Source organism: Canis lupus, chromosome X (genome assembly GCF_011100685.1).
Source record: "Canis lupus familiaris isolate Mischka breed German Shepherd chromosome X, alternate assembly UU_Cfam_GSD_1.0, whole genome shotgun sequence".
Lineage (NCBI taxonomy): Eukaryota > Metazoa > Chordata > Mammalia > Carnivora > Canidae > Canis > Canis lupus.
Genome location: NC_049260.1, coordinates 21,470,114 through 21,492,617, shown reverse-complemented (window position 1 = coordinate 21,492,617; position 22,504 = coordinate 21,470,114). Strand labels below are relative to the sequence as shown.

The 22,504-nt window shown below is 37.0% G+C and overlaps 2 protein-coding genes across 8 annotated transcripts in view; one reads left to right on the top strand and one right to left on the bottom strand.

Annotated features, from left to right (window-relative positions):
- LOC119868421 (proteasome maturation protein-like) overlaps positions 1 to 17,485 on the top strand; it is a 135,730-nt gene extending 118,245 nt beyond the window's left edge. For all 5 annotated transcript variants that reach the window (XM_038587121.1, XM_038587120.1, XM_038587118.1 and 2 more), the window contains 2 exons: positions 10,099 to 10,205; positions 16,935 to 17,485. In XM_038587121.1, coding sequence (XP_038443049.1) covers positions 16,946 to 17,323 — 378 coding nt within the window. In that variant the 5' untranslated portion in view covers positions 10,099 to 10,205; positions 16,935 to 16,945 and the 3' untranslated portion in view covers positions 17,324 to 17,485. The remainder of the gene's footprint in view (positions 1 to 10,098; positions 10,206 to 16,934) is intronic.
- The window catches only part of LOC119868419 (melanoma-associated antigen B18-like), a 273,155-nt gene that overhangs the window by 120,905 nt on the left and 129,746 nt on the right, over positions 1 to 22,504 (bottom strand). For 2 of the 3 annotated variants that reach the window (XM_038587116.1, XM_038587115.1), the window contains exon 1: positions 20,872 to 21,012. The exons of the other annotated variant lie outside the window; for it this stretch is intronic. The gene's annotated coding sequence lies outside the window, so the exon portion shown is untranslated. Of the gene's footprint in view, positions 1 to 20,871; positions 21,013 to 22,504 lie in introns of those variants that run through there. 3 annotated transcript variants of the gene reach the window in all.

The window sequence follows — 22,504 nt, the reverse complement described above, 5'->3', positions numbered from 1 at the left end:
CATACAATTCTTTCATCTCCCTGATTAAGTTTACCCTTAAGTATTTTTTTCTTTTGAGACTACTGTAAATGAACTGTTTTCTTAATTTCCTTTTTGTATTTTTTATTGTTAGTGTATAGAAATGAAACTGAATGATGTATGTCCACTTTGTATCCAGTAAGTTGGCTGAATTTATTTATAGTTCTAACAGTTTGTGCATGTGTAGGGGGGGGCGTATGTGTACTCTTAAGGGTTTTGTACATACAAGATCATGTCATCTGCTAAGAGAAATACTTTTACCCCTTCCTTCTCCTTGGATGCTTTTTATTTATTTTTCTTGGCTAATTGCTCTCAATACATTATTGAATATAATTGATAAAAGTAGGCATCCTTGTCCAGTTCCTGATCTTGACAGAAAAACATTCTGTCTTTCATCAATGAATATGATGTTAGTTGTAGGTTTTTCATATATACCTCGTATTACACTTAAGTAGTTCCTTGTATTCCTAGCTCTTGAGTGTTTTTATCATAAAAGGGCATTATATTTTGTCAAATGCTTTTTTTTTTTTGCATCAATAGAGATAATCCTATGGTTTTTCCTTAATTCTGTTAATGTGGTGCATTACATTGATTTTCATATGTTGTACCATCCTTGCATTCTAGGAATAAATCCCACTGGATCATAGTGTGTAATTTTGTTAATGTGCTATTGGATTTGTCTTGCTTGTATTCCGTTGATGGTTTTTGCATTGATACTCATAAGTGATATTGGTCTGTAATTTTTATTTTCATGTAGTATCTTTCTCTCACTTTGTAATAAGCATAATGTGGCCATAAATATATTTTTTAAGAATTTATTTATTTATTTGAGAAAAAGAGAGAGCAAGCACAAGAGTGGGGATAGGGGCAAAGGGAGAGGGAGAGAGAATCCTCAAGCAGACTCCCCACTGAGCATGGAGCCCAACATGCAGCTTGATCCCAGGACTCTGAGATCATGATCTGAGATGAAGTTGGACACCTAACTGACTGAGCCACCCAGGCACCCCTTTAATGGTTTTTTTTGTTGTTTTTTTTTAAGATTTTATTTATTTATTAATGAGAGACACAGAGAGGCAGAGACATAGGCAGAGGGAGAAGCAGGCTTCCTGTGGGGAGCCTGATGTAGGACCCCAGGATCATGACCTGAGCCAAAGGCAGATGCTCAACTACTGAGCCATCCAGGTTCCCTACCTTTAATAGGTTTGTAAATGAAATTTCTGTATTTTGTCTAATCCAGTTATAAATTACTTATATTTATCTAATTACATATTTTTGCTATGTCATTTTCTTGTATCTAAATGTATTTTCAGGGACACCTGGGTGGTTCAGTGGTTAAGCATCTGCCTTTGGCTCCGGGTGTGACCCTGGAGGCCTGCGATCGAGTCCCATATCAGGCTCCCTGCTCTCTGCCTGTCTCTCATAAATAAATAAATAAAATATTTAAATATATATATATATTCAATATACCATTTTATCAAATCCTCTAGAAATAATTTTTCATTTAATTCTCTTCTAACACGTCTTTGATCACATTTTCTTACTTTTGGAGTTTATATTATTAAACTAGCTCAGATTATTTTTTTAAAGATTTTATTTATTTATTCATGAGAGACACATAGAGAGAGAAAGGCAGAGACACAGGCAGAGGGAGAAGCAGGCTCCATGCAGGGAGCCCAATGTGGGACTCGATCCCAGGTCTCCAGGATCAGGCCCTGGGCTGAAGGCAGCACTAAACCGATGAGCCACCCGGGCTGCCCTAGCTCAAATTCTTAATAGAATTTTGGAGCTTCCTTTATTGGAGGAACTAAATTTAATGCATACTTGTGTTTTGTTACTTGTATTATTTTTCATCCTTAGTTTGAAAAATATATTCTCCATCATTAGTATCTTTCTTCTATGACATGATTATCAAGAATCTGCCCTTCCTTTCCCTTATTTGTCCTTTCTCTTTCTGTCTTCTTAGAACCATGATTAGATTATATGCTTCCTCATAATCCTTTTTAGTACTTGCTAAGTGATTACATTGATAGAATATCTACACTCCAGAAATGGCAGCTTGATATGTTCTTCTAATATAATATTTAATGGAATTTCTTTATGTGCTTGAATTTTTATTTTTTTCCTTTTAATGCGTATGTTTTCTTTTTTAGCTTGTCAATTTTTGCTTTATTACTGTCCTCAAAAAATTTGTAAGTTATGTAGTTTATTTATATTGTACTTATCTTCTTCTAATTTTTTCCCAGTAACTTAGCAAGGGGCTGGCACAGCCACTGGGGATAGATCAAAAGAAAAGAATGGTAACAATCATTGAGCTATGGACATGTTCCCTTTCAACAAGGATACTTTCTTACCCAGGAAACCCCATTGTTAGATAGTTTCATCTCAATAAAAGATAAAATAATTAGTATTTGTATACTACATATTCTTCTGTCAACTGTAATGCATTGAGGGATTTCTATTTTTTGTTTAGTTTATTATAATTAGATTAAAATATCTTTGCCATTTTTCTTTAATAATTTTAATATTAAACTGTTTTTACAGGGATCAAAATAGCAATTTACATTTCATTATATTATATTTTCTACTGAATTCAAGGTTCAATAAATCTTAAAAGAAAGAAAAGAGGAGAGTGACTGGGTGGCTCAGTCAGTTGGGCATCTGGCTCTTGATTTCAACTCAGGTCATGAACTCAGGGTCCTGGGATGGAGCCGTGCATTGGGCTCCATGCTCAACAGGAGTCTGCTTGAGGATTCTTTCTCTCCTTCTGCCTTTCTCCCCACTTGTATTCTCTCTCTCTCTCTCAAATAAATCTTTAAAAAATTCATCATCAGTACTTATATATATCAGTAATTCAGTTGGCTAAGTTATGAATTCACATAGTTTCTAGGAATTGCCTTTGGTTATTAGATCTGAATCTTTGCATTTTTGAGAACTTTCTAAAAATTATTGTTACATATGAATGGAAAGTTGCATAGGTGTAGTTTTGTGGTCACAGCATTTTTCCTTCTAATTTATTTATAATTTGCTCCCCTTAATCCACTGTCTTTGCAGTGCACACTATCAGCTGCCTTTCTAAGATCCACTACTCTCTTATCTTCTCAACCCTGATATCAATCAATTGTCTCAATCTTCCTTCTGTCCCCCATAAATGACTCAGGGGATGCTGATCCTATCCTGAGCTCCACATTGTTCTACACTTATCTTATTTTCATTGCCAGGCATTGGTTCAGAATTCAGCCTGTGAAGCAACTATAAGTAATAATTCACAAATGGAATTTACTGACAACTCCTGGGAAAGATTTTTTTTTTCGCTACTAAGATAGAATGCCAATAATAGAAAGTCTTTTATATTCCTCTGAATATCATCATGTCTGTATACTCATCAACATGCAGCCATTTTGTATTCAAACCAATAATTAAGCCAACAATGAGAATGGCAGAGAAGAATATTCGAAATTATGTGGGTCTTCAATAAGATTAGTGAATCAATGAAGTAAGCCAATTTATCTATGGACTTCCTATCATTTTACATATTTTCTTTTTGTTTATAACTAGTTAAATGAAGGCTCTTGTAATTTGCAGACAAGTTATTTAAACTATTACAGTCCCACTTGTCTTTAATGATATAACCAGAATTCAAAGGCAAACCTGATATATTTCCCCTTGTTTCTCTATAATGATGCTTTTAGAATTTCTCTTTATCCTTCAATTGTAAACATTTTCACAGAATATATTTATGCCTTGATCTGTTCATTATTTTTGGAACATGAAAAATGCTGATTGTTTTAAACTACAAATTCAAATCTCCCTTTATTTCAGGTTATCTTTCCTTGACTGTGCTAGAGTTTACGGTAGTTTTTTTTCTTCAGAATTTTGGGAATGTTGGCTGTTTGCTCTGCAGTGTCTTGTTCTTCCTATCTGCCATATTTTCGCCCTTTTAGATCTGCCCTTTGCAGATACATTTTGTATGATTTTCTTAAGTCTATTTTTCATGTTCTTTGTACTAATCACTTTCAATGAATCCTCACATTAGTTATTACATCTACCATATGAGGTAGGTACTTATATGAGATTCATTTATGTAAAATTAAATTAAGGAATTGATAGACCAAATAATTTTCCCAAAGGCTATGTATTTAATTAGAGGTACAATCAAAATTCAGAATCAGGGCTGACTCTTATTATGAAATCTTAAATACTTGAAGTATGAAAAGCAATTTAGTCTAAGAGAACATTCTAAAGTCATACTTCCTGATTCAAATCATGAATCTAATATAAAGTGTATTTTATGATATATAATTTATACCAAGATACACCATACTCTAATGTAATGCTTCCTACCAGTAAATATTCACTAAATGGTAAATTGATAGAGGAGGATATTTTCATGAATCTGCTTCTAACAGTGGGAGACAGCTGAGTTATTTGACCAGACTGGCTCGCTGTGTTTAGTCCTCTCCAACTTCTTTCACTGGTCCCCTCACATTTAGTCATGTAGTCCCTACTTCTCACCTGATCATCACCATCATCTGGAGCAAATGTCAAGCACTTTGGATTCTCAGGTTCCTGGGTCCAAATCCTGACTCAAACACATTCTAGCAATGATCTTGGACTGACTGACTAGTCATTTCACCTCACTGAGCCTCAGTTCAGCCTCAGGTACAATCTTACCTGTTGTAGCAGAGCTGCCTGCTCCATAAGCCCTGACTGCTAGATCATTTACATGTCATTCTAGTTTCCCATTTCAAGTCTCTATAACTCTATGCCTGATTGCTTTCTCAGACTAGAGGAGTATGTTTGACCTGTGTGAGGAGCTGAGTTGTTGATGTCCCTGAACGTGGCCCTGAAAAAATACTAGATGCAAGTTGGAGACTAAGACCTGAATTCCTTATTCCTTGGGTGTAGTAACCATGAAGTGTATTCAACATAATCTTACAGTGTTCACACTGACATTGAGTCTCGGAGCCCTATAATGGTGACCTGCTTATTAACACACTTTTTAGTGGCTTCCTTCTCTTCCCTATTTGAGTTCTCTGTTCTCCACTTGGTTACTGGGTGGGATTATCTCTCAAATAAAGTATTTACATTTCAAGCTCAAATTCTGGAGGAACGCAAACTAAAACACCTGTAATTATGAATAATAATATTAATAATTATAACACATAATTGAGCATTTAGAAGTACATGAGATGCAGTAATGAGGCCCTTTTTATGCATTCTCATGAGTCAATTGAGAAGGTATTATTATCATCTTAATTTAACAGATGATATACCTGAATCACAGAAAGGAAGCAACTTGTCAAGTCACACAGACTTGTACTGAGATTACACACAATTCTAATTCCAGAACCCTGAACTCTTGAGTATTGCATTATATTTTGGCTATCACAATGGGAAAAAAGTAAGAGTCTAGATGGAGAAATTTGTGAAAACAAGGCCTTATAAACCTTTAAATAATTCTTCTTTGCTGTAAAAGGAAAGGAGAATGATTTGAGAACCTTTTTGGAGGGTGGAGCTAAGATTATGATGAATTTGCACTGTTGGAAGATCTCACGAAGGAGGCAATAGGAGACTAGTCAGAGACTCTTGTAATAAATTCAGGAACGGTTAACTTTACTCGGGAAAGGACAGTGGGAATGGGGAGAAGTAGATGTGTTTTAGAGACATATTGAAGATAGTATTACTTGTATTTAATGATGTACAGGAAGTACTGATGAGAGGGAGAGAATAGCCTCAGACCTAGGTTTCTGACTTAAGTGACCAGGCAGTAAAAGTGACACTTACTAATATGCAGGGGAAAGGAAAAGAAACTGATTTAGGTGGGGATACGGGTTTATTTAAGAAGCATAGGTAAACCAACAGTTATAATGTGCAGCAAAATACCACTAACATAAGGTAAAAACACTTGGCATCAAACTCAGTCCCGGGGAATGATCAGTGAAGGAAGAGATGTTTAAGCTCAGAAATGAAAAATGAGGACATGCTGTCTACAACCATCCCTATCCTACATATATCTGAACTATATTTACACATTTACCTGTGGGAAGCTGCTTCTCTCACAGTTTTTAGCATGTTACAATCCAATGTAACTTATTTCTTTTTTTTTTAAGATTTTATTTATTTATTCATGAGAGACAGAGAGAGAGAGGCAGAGACACAGGCGGAGGGAGAAGCAGGCTCCATGCAGGGAGCCCGATACGGGACTCAATCCTGGGACTCCAAGATCACACCCTGGGCGGAAGGCAGGTGCTAAACTGCTGAGCCACCTGAGCTGCCCAATGTAACTTATTCCACCTACCCACCTCAAAAATCTCTGAATAGCATTGGACATATAGAGCTTAATAAAATCCAGTGGGGCCATCCATCCTTTTCTCCTTCTGCTTCTCCCTTCTCCACTGACATTAAAAATACTAGTTCACATTCCACATGAAAGTTAAAATACCAGTCAGATGCTGACAAACACAGCAGAATCCTCTCAGAAGTCTTTCAGCAAACTTGAGGTGCAAATCATGGGAAGGAGTATCTGTCAGCCTACTCTTTCAGTCGTAAAACACCAGTACATTTATAGTTTATTTCTGAAAATATGATTCTCATTAGTAGAGATACGGAGTTTTCTCATCAGTGAGATGTGTGCCCAGATATTACTCGTAAGACCTGGCTTTCCATACTCTGAGGGAAGTCCTAAATGTCAGTGCAGAGACCTAGAGGGCATTGCTAGATGTGGTGAGATAACAGATCAGGATATCTGTTTGGGTCATACGCACCATAGCATAAATTTTAGTCACGAGCAACCCTAGAAACGACCACTTTCAAAAATCCAACCTCAAAATCCATTATCAGTCAACTCCTAGGCAAACTGTTTACTACACTAGTGTGGAAGACAGAATCATGGTGCCCCAAAGATATCCTGATACTCAGTATCTGTGAATATGGTACCTTAAATAGCAAAAGGACACTGAAGATGTGATTGAGGGTCTTTACAGGGGAGATTATTCTGGGCTCAATCTAACCACAAGCATCCTTATGAGAGGGAGGCAGGAGGAACAGAGTCAGAGAGAAAGTTTAAGGATGGAAGCAGAGGTTAGAGAGGAGCAAAGATGCTACACTTCTGGTTTTGAAGATGGAGGAAAGGGCCACTAGTCAATAAATGTGATGGTTTCTAGTAGCTGGAAAAGACAAGGAAATGGATTTTCCCCTAAAGTTCCCAGATGGAGTACAGGCCTGCCAACATCTTCATTTTAGCCAAGAGAAACTGATTTTAGACTTCTGACTTCCAAAACTATAGAATAACAAATCTGTGTTGTTTCACGCCACTAAGTTTTTTGTATTTGTTACAGCAACAATAGTAAACTAATACAACTAGTAAATAGCATTATCATTTATGACAGACGACACTGCAGTTAAATTATTTTCAAGAAAGTTATTGTATCTGCATTGATGTAGCCTGTCTTTGGAATGCAGTCAACCATACATTAACAACAACCATTAATTCACACAGGTTTTTTTTTTTTATGTTTTCAGTTTGTTTTCTGGGTGAAGGAACTAAATTACATACTAAAATGTAATAAAGCATGCAGTAAAGTCATACAAGAGTACTTGCCAGCCTCAGAGCTGTGATGTCCAGTCTGGTAGCCACATGCGACTATATCCACTCAAGTTTAAATTAATTAAAACTACATGAAGCAAAACTAAATGAAGCAAAAAAAACAAACTAAATAGACAAAAAAAATAAAGTTAAAACTTCAATTCCCCAGTTGCACTAGCCACATCTTACAGGCTCAGTAGCTATGGATGCATAATGGCTACCACAGTGGAAGATGCAGACTACAGAATATTTCCATCCTTATGTTGCTCTTGAACATCTTTTTTCTTTTTAAATTTGGCCATAAAATTTCACACAACTGTCCTTTGCCAGAATGGGCAGTGAAATCTGAAAAGTAACAACACATTTATACTGCTTATAATTCTTTTTCTTTTTTTTTTACTTAGAAAAGCCTAAAGAAAAAAACTAGAGCATAAATGATAATGACTTTGTGCCTTAGCAAAAAACAAATCAATATCTGGAAAATCAGGAGATAACAAGAACACACAGCTAATATTTAAGTGGGGCAAAAGCACTTTTGAAAAATTCAAAACGGAGACAAAAACAAAAATCCAGCAGGAAAGAATCAAAATCCCAGACTGCAAGCAGTCATTATAAATTAAACAACAATAAATGTGCACGCATGCATACACACAAATTCACACATGCACAGTCTTCCTTCCCTCCTTGAGGAAGAAGAAATGAGATAATTAGCACATCAACAACCATAACTTCTACTCCAAAGAGAAATCATTACTTCAGCTTGTTCTGGTTCAAAGAAAAATCTACCTGTAATTAAATAAGTAAAATCAGGAGCTTCTCAAGACATAAAAGAATAAATACCAGCTCTTAGAATTATACCCAAAACCTTCAATGTGATACTAATGCTAGTGTTTTTACACACAGGATTGAAGTGAAAATGACATGTAGAGGGCTCTCCTTATAATGAGGCAGACATGGGCAGCACTAACACTTGACTTGCAGCTACAACTTTTGCTGCTCAGTAACACTGATATTAAGTAAGAGTATGTACTACAATAATCCAGAAACCTTATTGCCAGAAATTTGCCAAGAAATAAAGGAGGCATACAACAATGCTTCAGGATATCAGGAAAGTTGGATGATGATAGGAAGACGGAACATAACTACCTGAATTGATGACTGCAACATCTTAAGAAGGAAATGGGGTTTCAGGCTTGAGGGAAAGGAAACATAAAGTTGTGCTGAGGCAGGAGAGGGAGAAAAATTCTCTAAGGGCAAAGATGCAGACTTGGGATAACTAAGATGGAAGTGCTAAGAAGGAGAGTGAAAGACATAATATGGAAGCAGCCGGTCAGGTGTAGGGCACAGTTACATTCTCAGGGTCTTCAGGGGGGTCTCCCCACAACCAAACTGCCTCCTTTGGTGAGCCATTAAAAGGGCAGAGTACCCCAACCAGTGCGGGCTGCCAGGCAACCAGCAAGTAACTCAAGAAGAGGAAAACAAAGCTTGTCATTTCCAGAACTTTGCAGTGTTTTCTTCTCTTTCTCTTATATACCCCATTTCTTGCCTTTCATAGATAAAAATCAATATGTGCATTAGTTTCCCTTGTATACAAGGAATATACTGTGCTAATAATTCCATGTATGTTTGAGTCGTTGTGTGACAGGAAGACAAGGTCAGATGGACAGTGCAGAGAAGAGCTTTGGCTGAGCAGACTTGAGTTAAGAGCAGGACACACTCCGGGTCCCTGAAGGAGATGCTTATAATCCTCTTTAGTCACAAAGCCTCCTAAAATAGGTCTTCAACTGTTCAATTTCCTATTAAACTCAAAATGAGTAGAGAGTTTATGTGGAAGTGGGGATTACACAACTTCATTACCCTGAAAGGATAAACTCAGGACTTACCTGTACATGGAAACAATTCCCTACTGCTTTTTAAAATATAAACTTTTTCTTTTAGAAGTTTATGATTTATCAAAAATTACGTATTTCCTATATACCACACATCATTTCTCCTATTTTATGTTACATGACATTAGTGCAGCATATTTGTTACAACTAATTAACCAACGGTGATCCATTATTATTATTACAAACAAAAGTCCTTTAATCTTTCAGGTTTCCTTCATTTTTACCTCACATTGTTTTTTGTTTTCTTTTTTTGTTGTTTCAGGGTGCCACATTGCATGTAGTCGTCTTATCTCTTTAGGTTCTTCTTGGCTGTGATAGTTTCTCAGACATTTCTCATTTTTTATTACCTTGACAGTTTCAATATCATTGGTTAGGCGTTTTGTAGAATTCCATTCAATTAGAATTTGTGTGATGTGTTTCTCATGATTAGACTGAAGTTACATGTTTGGGGGAGAAAGACCATAAGATAATAGGTCATTTTCTTGACATCAACATGACTTCTCACCATTGATGTTAACCTTGACTGCCTGGTTAAGATAGTGAGATTTCTCCACTGAATAATTACTCTTTTCCTCCTCTTTCCATATTGTACTTAATTTTTTAAAGGAATGCACTATGCTTGGCCCACACCTAAGGAGTAAGAAGTGAGTGACGTTCCATCTCCTGGAGGGCAGAATATCTAAGTACACCTTTCATTCCATCCCACAAATTTGGTAAGTTGAATTTTCATTTAGTTCAAGATATGTTTAAATTTCTCTTGATGCATCTTTGAGCCATGTGTTATTTAGATTTTTAGATTTTTATTTTAGAAGCATATTGTTTAATTTCCAAATAATTGGGCATTTTCCAGTTATCTTCTGTTATAGAATTCTATTTAATTGTTCTATAGTCTGAGCACATACTCTACATGATTTCTATTCTTTTAAATTTCTTAAGGGGAATTTTATGACCCAGAATGTGGTTCGTCTTAGTAACTGTTCCAAGTGAGCTTAAGGAAAATGTGTATTCTGCTGTTGTTAGATGGAGTATCCTATAAATAAAATAACAGATTAAGTGGATTGTTAAAGATATTCAGGTCAACTGTATTTGTACTGATTTTCTGTCTACCTGACCTATCAGTTATTGAAAGAAGAGTGTTGAAGCCTCCAACTATAATAGTGGATTTGCTTATTTCCCCTTTTAGTTCTATGAGTTGTTATTTCACATATTTTTGCACTCTCTTGTTAGGTGCATTCACATTTCAGGTTGTTAGGCCTTCTTTGAGAATTAACTCCTTTGTCCTTATATAATGCTGTCTCTTTATCCATGATTATTTTCCTTTGTTTGAAGTTTACTTTTCCTGAAATTAATATAGCTGCTCCAGCTTTCTTTTGATAAATGTTTGACTGGTATATGCTTCTCCATTCCTTTAACTTATCTAAATCTTTTATTTTATTTATTCGTTTTAAAGATTTTATTTGCTTATTCATGAGACACACAGAGGGAGAGGCAGAGACATAGGCAGAGAGAGAAGCAGGCTCCCCACAGGGAGCCTGATGTGGGACATTATCCCAAGACCCTGGGATCATGACCTGAACCAAAGGCAAACATTCAACCACCAAGCCACCCAGGTGCTCCTGAATCTTTTTATTTTAAATAAAATACTTGTAGACAACATACAGTTGGATCTTTCCTTTTATCCACTCGGGAAATCTGTTTTTTAATTGGCTTATTTAGATGAGTAATATTTTAAGTAATTACTCATATAGTTGAATTAATATCTACCATATTTATAACTTTTCCATTCACTGCAGATTTTTTCATTTCTTTTACACCCCTCTCCTCTGCCTTTTCCCCTTGCATTGTCTGGTTTTATTTTTAATTTTAATTTTTATTTTTATTTTTTTTCCTTGTCTGATTTTAAATGAGCCTTTTATATCATCCCATTTTATCTCCTCTCTTAGTATATCCATTATACTTCTTTTAAAAGTTTTTTAATAACTGTGCTAAGACTTCCAATATGTATTTTAAACTAATCTAAGTCTTCCAAATAATGCTGTTGCTGTTGTGTAGTCTCTTATAATAGTGTATTCCAATTTCTTCCATCTCTTAAGACATTTCTGTAATTTCATATACTTAGCCATATAATTACCAGTACACTGTAACTAGTTTTAAAGTTATCTTTTAAATCAATTAAGAATAAGAAAAATACAAGATTTTATAACTATCTATGCTTTCTCTGACATTCTTCTTTACATAGATCAGAGTTTCTAACCTACTCATTTTCCATCTACGTCAAGAACTTTTTTTTTTTTTAAGATTTTATTTATTAATGAGAGAGAGAAAGAGGCAGAGGGAGAAGCAGGCTCCATGCAGGGAGCCTAACGCAGGACTCGATCCCGGGATCCCAGGATCATGCCCTGGGCCAAAGGCAGGTGCTAAACCGCTAAACCGCTGAGCCACCCAGGGATCCCTCAAGAAATTCTTTTAACAATCCTTATAGGGAAGGTCTAGTGGCAATATAATCTGGGGTGTTTTTTAGTCAGAAAATGGCTTTATTTCTTCACTTTTGAATAATAATTGTGTTGGATATAGAATTCTAAGTCACAGTTTTTTTTTTTTTTCCTTGAACCCCCCGACTCCATGCAACATTTTCTCTGTTTTGGGTTTCCTCAAGTTTGAATATGATATGCCAAGCTGTAGAGTACTTTCTGGGATGGGAAAGTAGGTGTCTGTCATTAATTTCAAAATTTCTCAACTGTTGTAACTTCAAAAATTTCTTCTCCATTCGTTCTTCTTCTGATATTAAAATTATTCACATGTCACACCATGAGAAAATACCCTATAGTTCTTGGATATTCTTGTTTTTAAAATTATTCTTTTTCTTTGCATTTTAGTTTGGCAAGTACTACTGAATTATTTTCAAGATCATTGATTCTCTCCATAGGCATGTCCATTCTACTGATGAGCCCATCAAAGATATTCTTCATTTCTGTACAGTGTTTATATTTTTCATATTTCCTTCTGATTATTTCTTAGTTTCCATCTCTGTGCTTGTATTACCCATCTTTTTTGGTATGCTCTCTAGTGTTTTTATTAGGGTACTCAACATATTAATCAGTTATTTAAATTCCCAATCTGATCATTCTAACAAATATGTCATATTGTGATTCTGGTCCTGATGTTTCCTTTTTCCTTTCAGACTGTTATTTGGTCCCTGTCTTTTGGCATACCTTATAATTCTTTTTTGATACCCACACTTGTTATATCTGATAATAGGAACTGAGTAAGTAGGATTTTAGTATAAGGATACATATCAACCAATGAATGAGGCTGTGTTTAATATTGTCATAGATATCAGAGGCTTAAAATTCCTCTAAATGCCCTTGGTTTTTTGTTTGTTTGTTTGTTAAACTTCCTTTTTGATTTTGGAGCTTCCTTAATAATACCTCCTCAGAATCTGCATCTTGCAGCTTTCTCAGAGGTTATCCACTATTACTATACTGGAGCTCTGTTGGTATAGTCACAAGGCATGGGAGAGGAGAAGGGTTCTGATTAAATCCTCCTCATTTAGTGAAACTGTGCCTCTGGGATGTGCTCCTTCTAAGTGTTTCTTGGTGGTATAGCTTTTATACTCTCTGTAGATGAGACAGGAAGTCTAGATGGGGCTGGAGTGAAAGACATCTGGGATAAGGCTTTTAAGTCTGTTACCCCAATCTGGGATAAGGCTCTTAAGTCTTTTACTCTAGAGAGTAGGCTTTTTCAGTTTTCTTTTTTTTTTTTAGATTTTTATTTTATTTATTTATTTGAGAGAGAGAGTGCGTGCACATACAAGCACAGAGGGAAAGGGAGAAGCAGACTCCCCACTGAGCAGGGAGCCTGACCTGGGGCTTGATCCCAGGACCCCAAGATCATGACCTGAGCCTAAGGGAGACTGACTGAGCTACCTAGGTGCCAACTCTGAAAGCATTCTATTCCCCTTGACTGCTTTGGCTGGTCTCATAATTAAACTGATGTAAGAAAAATTAGAAGAAAAAAATTTGTATATATGGAAAACTAAGATATGGGACCCAAAGAAGTGACCAAAGCAGGCAGTTTTTATACCTTTTTAAAAGGAAACAAACTTGGGAAGAAGTGGCAAGACAAACAAGTTTGAGCTTGGGGTAGTAAAATGGTAAATGAGTAACAAGGTTTTATACAGCTTTCTTGGCCTTGAATTCCCTATCTCTGGCAATTAGGGGGTCTCCTTTACTCCTAGTAGAGGGCAGGTACCTTTCGTATGGGAGATTTATTTCCTGCTTTTAGGGAAACAAAGGATGGTCAGAGTGCTCTTCTTATATCAGCTGTTCCTTATATAAATTTAATTCAAAATAACCCATATGCCAAAGTAGCATATTTTCAGGCAGCCTGTCCTAAAGGCTGTTGTGTCGCTAGGATTATTCTCTCCCTACCTTTCCATAGCCCAGAGTGTATCTATTTTGGATTTTTACTGTGAAAACCTGCTGGGATTCTGACAGGCCAAATCGATAAAAATATGGGAAGTCCCCAAGACTGTGGTCCCTGGGACTTCCTCCCTCTCAAACTGATCTATACCCACCCTCCAGCAATTCCTCAAAATTGACACTTATGTGTTCCTAGCATTTTAAGGCTCTAGTGGCTTCTGTTCTAGGTAAGCAGAGCTTGACTTCAAATCTTTTGATACGCCTGTGCTTCCAGTTTGTGGGTACAAGTGTTCCCTGTGATACTTCTCTGATGAGTCCAAGAAAAACTGATCTTCAGTTTGTTCACATTTTTCTTGTAGTAAGGTTTGGAGTGAAGACTTCCAAGCTCTTTACATGTCCAATCTGAAAGCAGAAGTCCTCTCATAGCTTTTATTGTCTAAAATATTTTTACTGAGCTAAGTCTTATATGCAAGTTAAAAATAATGAACAAATATCTAGTAAAGGCAAACCACTGACTGTTCATAAAAATGGGCATCGTCTCTCCATCAGAAAATGTAATCAACAGTCTTATTTTGACAGTAAGGTACAGTAGGAGAGCATAAGCCTCCTAGGTGACTCAGACTGAATATGTGCAAGGTGGTAAATTGAGGACTATGGAAGGGGATATTGTTTTCTAGGGTTAAAAAAGGAAACAGAACCTAGAAAAAAGGATAGTAAAATCCTATGATATTGCTCTTGTATATAGATTTGATATAATTACCTTCAACTGGGAAAGGACAGTTACTTATACAGAAAGTATGATCTTCCATAATTTAACAGATAAGCGGCATGGAATCATGTTTGACATATTCTATAAAGATATTTAATTCTGAGATGACTTCATTCATTCACTCCTTTACCATTTATTTAATAAGCTTTTTTTTTAACCAAGTGCCTATTATATGTCAGATACTGCTCTAGATATCAAAGATATAATTGTGAATGAGATATATGGTATTTCAGCTTCTATGGAATTTACATTGTAATGTAAACAAATAATTTCAGTTTTTTATTAGTCATATGAAGAGACAATAGTATGTGGTAGAGTTATGGTCAGGGAAGGACTCTCTGAAGATGTGACATTTGAGCAGAAACTTCAGGAATGGGAAGAAGCAAGCCATGTGCAGATTGAAGGAAATAATATTTCAAGAAGAGGGACCATCAAGTGGTAAAACTCCTAGGTGGAATTAGCTTGGCACAACTGACCAATAAGCAACGACAAATGAGCAAGAAGTCCACTGTGGCTTGAGTAAAATGAGCAAAGGAGAGGGTTGATAAAGTGATCTGTACTCAGTTCCCCCATGAGGTGGCAGGGCAATTCTCCCCATACCACCAATTCCCCAGACACCAGCTGGATATTCTAGAATTAAACTCAATTTGGACACTGTCCACCTGGAGAGAGCATCAGACCTCACATTTTATGGGTTCAGTCCTATAAGACTCCCTCCCCCTCCATTTCAGATACCAATCATAAACCCAGATTATCACCTGTAATTCTAACCAACTAGCTATAGATTAGAGGTTCCAATGATCCCCTCTCCCTTAGGCTTCAGATGCCAATCACAAATCCAGGCTGTCACCGGTGCTTCTGAATGACTGGCTATATAAGTCAGGTTCCCATGACCCACCTCTTGGTCCAATTAATTTACTCAAGCAGCTGACAGAAATCAGAGAAAAATTTTACTTAACAGATCACTAGTTCATAATAAAAGGATATAACTCAGGAACAGCCAGATAGAAGAGATCTATAGGACAAAATATGGGGTAAGGGCAAGGAACTTCCATGCTACCTACAGTGCACCACTCTCCCTAAATCTCTACATGCTCACCAACCTGGAAGCCCTCTGAACACTGTCCTTTTAGGTTTTTATGGAGGTTTCATTACAAAGGCATCAATGATTAAGTCATTGGCCATGGGCAAGTGAACTCAGTCTCCACCCTTCTCCCCTCCCTGAACTACAAATTCCAACCCTCTAATCATGTATGGTTGACTCTTCTGGCAACCCTCCCCTATCCTGAGGTGTCACTAACACAACAAAAGACATCTTTGTGGCTCTCATCACAAGAAATACCAAGGGTTTTAGGAGTTCTGTGCCAGAAATAGGGACAAAGATCAAATACATATTTCTTGTTATAAAATACACTATCATAGAGCAAAAAAGTGAGGCTGAAAAATGAGACAGGAGATTCTTCTTGGTAGGTCAAGGTAAAGAGTTTTGTTTTGTTTGGTTTCTTAAAGATTTTATGTATTAATTCATGAGAGACACACAGAGAGAGAGGCAGAGATAGGCAGAGGGAGAAGCAGGCTCCATGCAGGGAGCCTGATGTGGGACTGAATCCTGGGACTCCAGGATCACATTCAGGGCTGAAGGCAGGTGCTCAACCTCTGAGCCACCCAGGCTTCCCAGGTAAAGAGTTTTAATTATAAGTGGGTGGGAAACAATTACAGGTGTTTTTTTTTTTTTTTTTAAGATTTTATTTATTTATTCATGAGAGAGAGAGAGAGAGGCAGAGACACAGGCAGAGGGAGAAGCAGGCTCCATGCACCGGGAGCCCGACGTGGGATTTGATCCCGGGTCTCCAGGATCTCGCCCTGAGCCAAAGGCAGGCGCTAAACCGCTGCGCCACCCGGGGATCCCAATCACAGGGTTTTGATCAGGAAAGAGACATGATCACATATGAATTTATTTATTTTTTAAAGATTTATTTATTTATTTATTTATGATAGACAGAGAGGGAGGGAGGGAGGGAGAGGGAGAGAAAGAGAGAGAGAGAGAGAGAGAGAGGCAGAGACACAGGAGGAGGGAGAAGCAGGCTCCATGCCGGGAGCCCGATGTGGGACTGGATCCCGGGACTCCAGGATCGCGCCCTGGGCCAAAGGCAGACACTAAACCACTGAGCCACCCAGGGATCCCCTACATATGAATTTAAAAGATAATTCTTGGCCGGCTGATGGTAATAGAGCTTAGTGGCTGTCCACAGAGCAAGTGAAGATGAATGCCAGAGGACTTGGATCTCAGCTGAAGGACAATATTCCAGTTACTGAACTTTCAGCAAGTGGAACTTTTGAACAGCGTGATCTTCTTCGAAAAGGTCTCCCTTGCATGAAAAATGAGCTTTTGCCCAGTCATCCTCTTGAATTAACAGAAAAAAATTTCCAGCTCAACCAAGATAAAATGAATTTTTCTACACTAAGAAACATCCAAGGTCTGTTTGCTCCACTAAAATTACAAATGGAATTCAAGGCAGTGCAGCAGGTTCAGCGTCTTCCATTTCTCCCAAGCTCAAACTTTTCATTGGATATTTTAAGGGGTAATGATGAGACTATTGGATTTGAAGATATTCTTAATGACATGTCACAAGTGAACTAATGGGAGAACCACACTTGATGGTGGAATATAAACTCGTTTTACTGTAATCTGTTATGCTGTTCATGAAAATAGAGGGGCTGTATGTTGTTTATGGTCATCTTTTTACTATAATTTGATGTATACAACATTAAAAATACTGACACATGAGAGTTTTGCCTAAATAGTATTTGTGATCAATTGAAATGATTTAGTCTTTGGTTTATGGTATGGCCATGTGACAATTGAAGCACTAAAGGGAGATGATTTTAAAAACTCCCGATCTATATGAAAATAATAGCCTTCTATATGTCTTTCAAAAATTGCTGTTAATGAGTATTTTTAAATTGTATAGGTTTCATTCAGTCTGTTTTCTGGGTATCCCATAAATTTAATTTTGATTACCATTTATCAGCATTTGAGTCTACAACCTTCATAGTAGCATTTCAGAATAAACATCTATAATTGATTTCAGTGGTAACACTTCAAATTAAGTACAGTGTAGGGTATTTATATTTTACCTTGTTTCAGTATAGCCTATTGATACTTACAAGAAAAATACTGGATTTATTGATGCTATTTTAGAATTGTAGCTATTTGATTCTTTCAGTTTCAAAAGTATAGTAAGTTCAAAGGTTTTGATTTTGGTCTTGTCTTTAAAATGAAAAATCAACCAGCATATGTTGATTACACTATTGTAATGCATAGATTTATATATCACAAGATTATTAAATTGAAAAGAAATTAGAATTTCATAAACACACACTATGTATCCCTGAACAAGTTCCATAATTATTATTTTTTAAAGATTTATTTATTTATTCACGAGAGACACACAGAGAGAGAGGCAGAGACACAGGCAGAGGGAGAAGCAGACTCCATGCTGGGAGCCCGATGTGGGACTTGATCGAGGGACCCCAGGATCACGCCCTGGGCCGAAGGTGGTGCTAAACCACTGAGCCACCCAGGCGTCCCAAGTTTCATAATTATTTAAAAATAAATCTTCACTATAAAAAAAAAAGATCATTCTTATTACTATATGGAGAATAACTATTTATGGCAGACTGAACCAAGGGAGATTAGGTAGGGGACTATGACAATACTTCCTGTGGGAGTTGATGATGGCTTGACTAAAGTGGTAGCATTAGAAGTGTTTTTGTAAGAAGTGACTACACTCAATAAATATTTTAAATATAAAACTCATAGAAATTAATGATGAATCTGAAGTCAAAGTTTAGGTAAATGGAGTATTTTGATAACTGGTTTGCCAATGAATACAGTGTTAATTATATTTTACTTTATTTTATTAAGTAGGCTCCAAGCCCAATATGGGGCCCAAACTCATGACCCTGAGATCAAGAATCGTATGTTCTACTGACAAAGCTAGGTGCCCCTCTATTTTATTGATATCTATTTCAAGTAGGCTTTGAAGGGAAGCAGAATGCACACCCCAAAATATGCCTCTTTGGCATAAAGGTTATTTTAGGCTGATCGCTTTTAAGAAACATCAGACAATGGAAAAGCTCTGAAAATTGAGAAGTCATCCTTTTGTAAGAGGCATTTACATTTATTTTTTTAAAGATTTTTAAAATTTATTCATGAGAGACACACAGAGAGAGGCAGAGACACAGGCAGAGGGAGAAGCAGGCTCCCCACGAGGAGCCCAATGTGGGACTTGATCCCAGGACTCCAGGATCAGGACCTGAGTAAAGGCAGATGCCCAACCACTGAGCCACCCAGGCATCCCGGAATTTACATTTATAAAGGAAATCATTTATAAGGCTATCTCTTTCTCTGTAATAGGAAGAGAAGTATAAATCTCCAGAAACTCTCATCAATGGAGAAGGCAAGGATTTAGATTGATTTCTGGGGTATTTAGCATGATTTGATACTTATCTAGTTGTATTTATGGGACAAGGCAAGCCTAGGGTCCTCCTACTCCTCTGCCACTTCCCCATTCTCTATCTAAAAGGCAAGGATTTTAAATCTGCATTACAACCTTACCCTTGTTTACTATGCTTTTCCTGGTAACCTCTGGTAACTGACCACCCCCTCCCTCATACATATCTTTAGCTAGATACATACATGTCTTTAGCTAGAGATGTTATTTAAGGTGATCCTTGGGCCATTTCAGGGACTTACTCAGTTTTCCTGGGCTCTCTCATGTATATAGGAGGTATACATGTTATTGAACATCTATTTCTCTTTCTCCAGTTAATCTATCTTTTATTATAGGAGGCATCTCAGCCAAGAACCTAGAACAGTAGAGAAAAATTATTCCTCCCTCACATCTTATACTGAAAGCATGAGAAAAAAATAAATGATACATTTATCAAGAATCGAGTTTTAGGGATGCCTGGGTGGCTCAGCAGTTGAGTGCCTGCCTTCAACCAAGGGTGTATCCTGGAGTTCCAGGATCGAGTTCCACATTGGGATCCCTGCATGGAGCCTGCTTCTCCCTCTGCCTCTCTCTCTCTCTCTCTCTCTTTCTCTCTCTCTCTCGGTGTCTCTCATGAATAAATAAATAAAATCTTAAAAAAAAAAAGACAGTAAATTGAGATGATACTCTAAGAGAAAACTGAAATAATAAAAATAAGGAAAGCTGATGAGAAAACCAAAAAGGGAAAAAACAAAATTAAAACTCATATTAGAAAGTGCAAATTAGGATTGATGAGGCAGAGATGTTGCCCCAAAAAGTAAGTCAGAAAAAAAATCAAAGATGCAAAAAAAAAAAAGATGATTGATGTGAAGACTGGAGTCTGTGGAGGCCAAGAAAATTAAGGCCATTCCACTTTAAGTTCAGCGTTAGCACAAGTATAGCCATCCCAGGCCCCCGTGAATAAGAGCTGAACTTTACATTACTTCAGTTACAGGAAAAAAAAAAACAAAAAAAAACAGCTTACAGCTTAATGCCCTAGAAAGCCCCATATTAGAATGAGAACAGAGGCCAAGCCAGTGGCAGAAAGTCCCATATCAGAATGAGAACAGAGCTCAATGCCCTTGAGAGCCCCATATCAGAATGTAAACAGAACTTGAGAAATTCCTCCACCCCTTCTGGAGGTCCGCTAGACCAGCCCATAAAACTAAGCTGGAACCCACCTCGGGGTCCAAGTCCTGCTCCGCTGTGTCGGGTACACTTGGACCCAAGCTTGAGTCTGTAAATAAACCCTCATGTGTTTGCATCAGTGTCAGCTCCTTGGTGGTTTCTCGGATACGTAATCTTGGGCACAACAGAGTCCAAAGCAATGATCTATAAATAACTGGAATATCTATAAAAGAAATGAGGACAAATGAAACAAAGGCAATAACCTTGGTTGAAATTTTGGATGTTTTTCAATTGCTCCTAGGTGGAAAGGCCAACGCTTACTATCATCACCACTGCAAATGCAGCCAGTCTAAAAATGCAGGAGAGCTCTATGTTGGCCATGGTACCATGTACCAGTTAGCAATCCCAAAGGTGCAGAACACTATGCAATCCCAGGGGGGTACTCTAAATACTTCTGCCCACTGCACCTAGGCATCAGAGTTGCCAAGAAGAACACTGAGGTCCAGTACTGGCTGTCAACACTTACACAGAGAAGAGAGTAAGATCAGCTTCAGTGGTAGGTGTCAGACCCCATGGCCGGCAGATCTCTTCAAGTGGCTGGATGCAGGGTATTTCACCTATGCACAGACCTCTGGTGCCACAGTGGAAGGAACCCTGTCCCCTTCTCTCAATATATAAGAGTGGGGTTGGTCAGGTGCCATATGACGCACACACTTTCAGCAGAGACAAAAGAGTACTCATCAAGTCTGAAACAAGGAAAAATATTCCCATACAAGGTGATAAGCTGAGCACAGGCTGTGTGTACTCTATCTCTTGGTAAGGAACTGTATCAGACACAAGTCTCATCCTCGTGAAGCTGAGTAGGGAGTGGAAAGACAGCATGCTCCCTTTCCCAACAACCTAAATAGTGGAAAAAAGATATTGTGTATTTCTATTATGTACTTAGAATATTTATGATGATCAAATGAAAATGCTAACTTTTTGTTAGCAAATGAAATACGGTTGTTGGTCATTAATACAGAATCAATATTTTTGATCTATAGAACAAAAAGATCATTCCAAAACGTAACTGGAAAGATTAACTTTTAAATAGTAATCCTGGGCAGCCCGGGTGGCTCAGCGGTTTAGCTGAGCCTTCATCCCAGGGCGTGATCCTGGAGACCTGGGATCGAGTCCCACATCAGGTTTCCTGCATGGAGCCTGCTTCTCCCTCTGCCTGTGTCTCTGCCTCTCTCTCTGTGTCTCTCATAAATAAATAAATAAAATCTTTTTTAAAAAAATAAATAAATAAATAAATAAATAGTACTTAAGACCATGTTGTACACTTAAAAATGGGTAAAATCATAAGTTTTATGTTTTACATATTTTACCATAATAAAAAAGAAGAAATGCAATTTAAAAACAAATAAATAGGAATCCATAATATAATACCTCAAAAAATAAATTTATCAAGAAAAGTATAACACATATTAAAAAACTATTGAAAGATATAAAATATTTATTTCTTTTGAAAGATTAAAAAAATTTAGGGGGCAGCCTGGGTGGTTTGGCGGTTTAGTTCCACCTTCAGCCCAGGGCGTGATCCTGGAGACCTGGGATCGAGTCCCACATCAGGCTCCCTGCATGGAGCCTGCTTCTCCCTCTGCTTGTTATCTCTGCCTCTATGTCTCTCATGCATAAAATCTTTAAAAAATTAGGTAAATTGATAGAAATACTGAATTCCTTTAAAAATCTAAATAGTAAATATCTCAATTCTTCTTAACTAGGGGTGGTAGAAGGGGAGGAGGGCGGGGGTGGGAGTGAATGGGTGACGGGCACTGGGGTTATTCTGTATGTTGGTAAATTGAACACCAATAAAAAATAAATTAAAAAAAAAGAAAGTAAAAAAATATATATATATATATAAATATACTAAAAATAGCCAGATGACTAAGTTAACAAATGATATAAAGTTATTCTAAAAAAAAAAAAAAAAAAAGTTATTCTAGACAATTTATCCTTCAAGAATGTGCTGCAGAAATATGAAAATTAAGAATAAAAAGATATAAAATGATTTTAAAAATTTATATTTTAGAGGCAGATACATACATAGAAGAGGAAATTAAGTCCAGAATGACATACACCTAAGTACTTTCTTCTTAGTCCAAAGTCAACTTTCT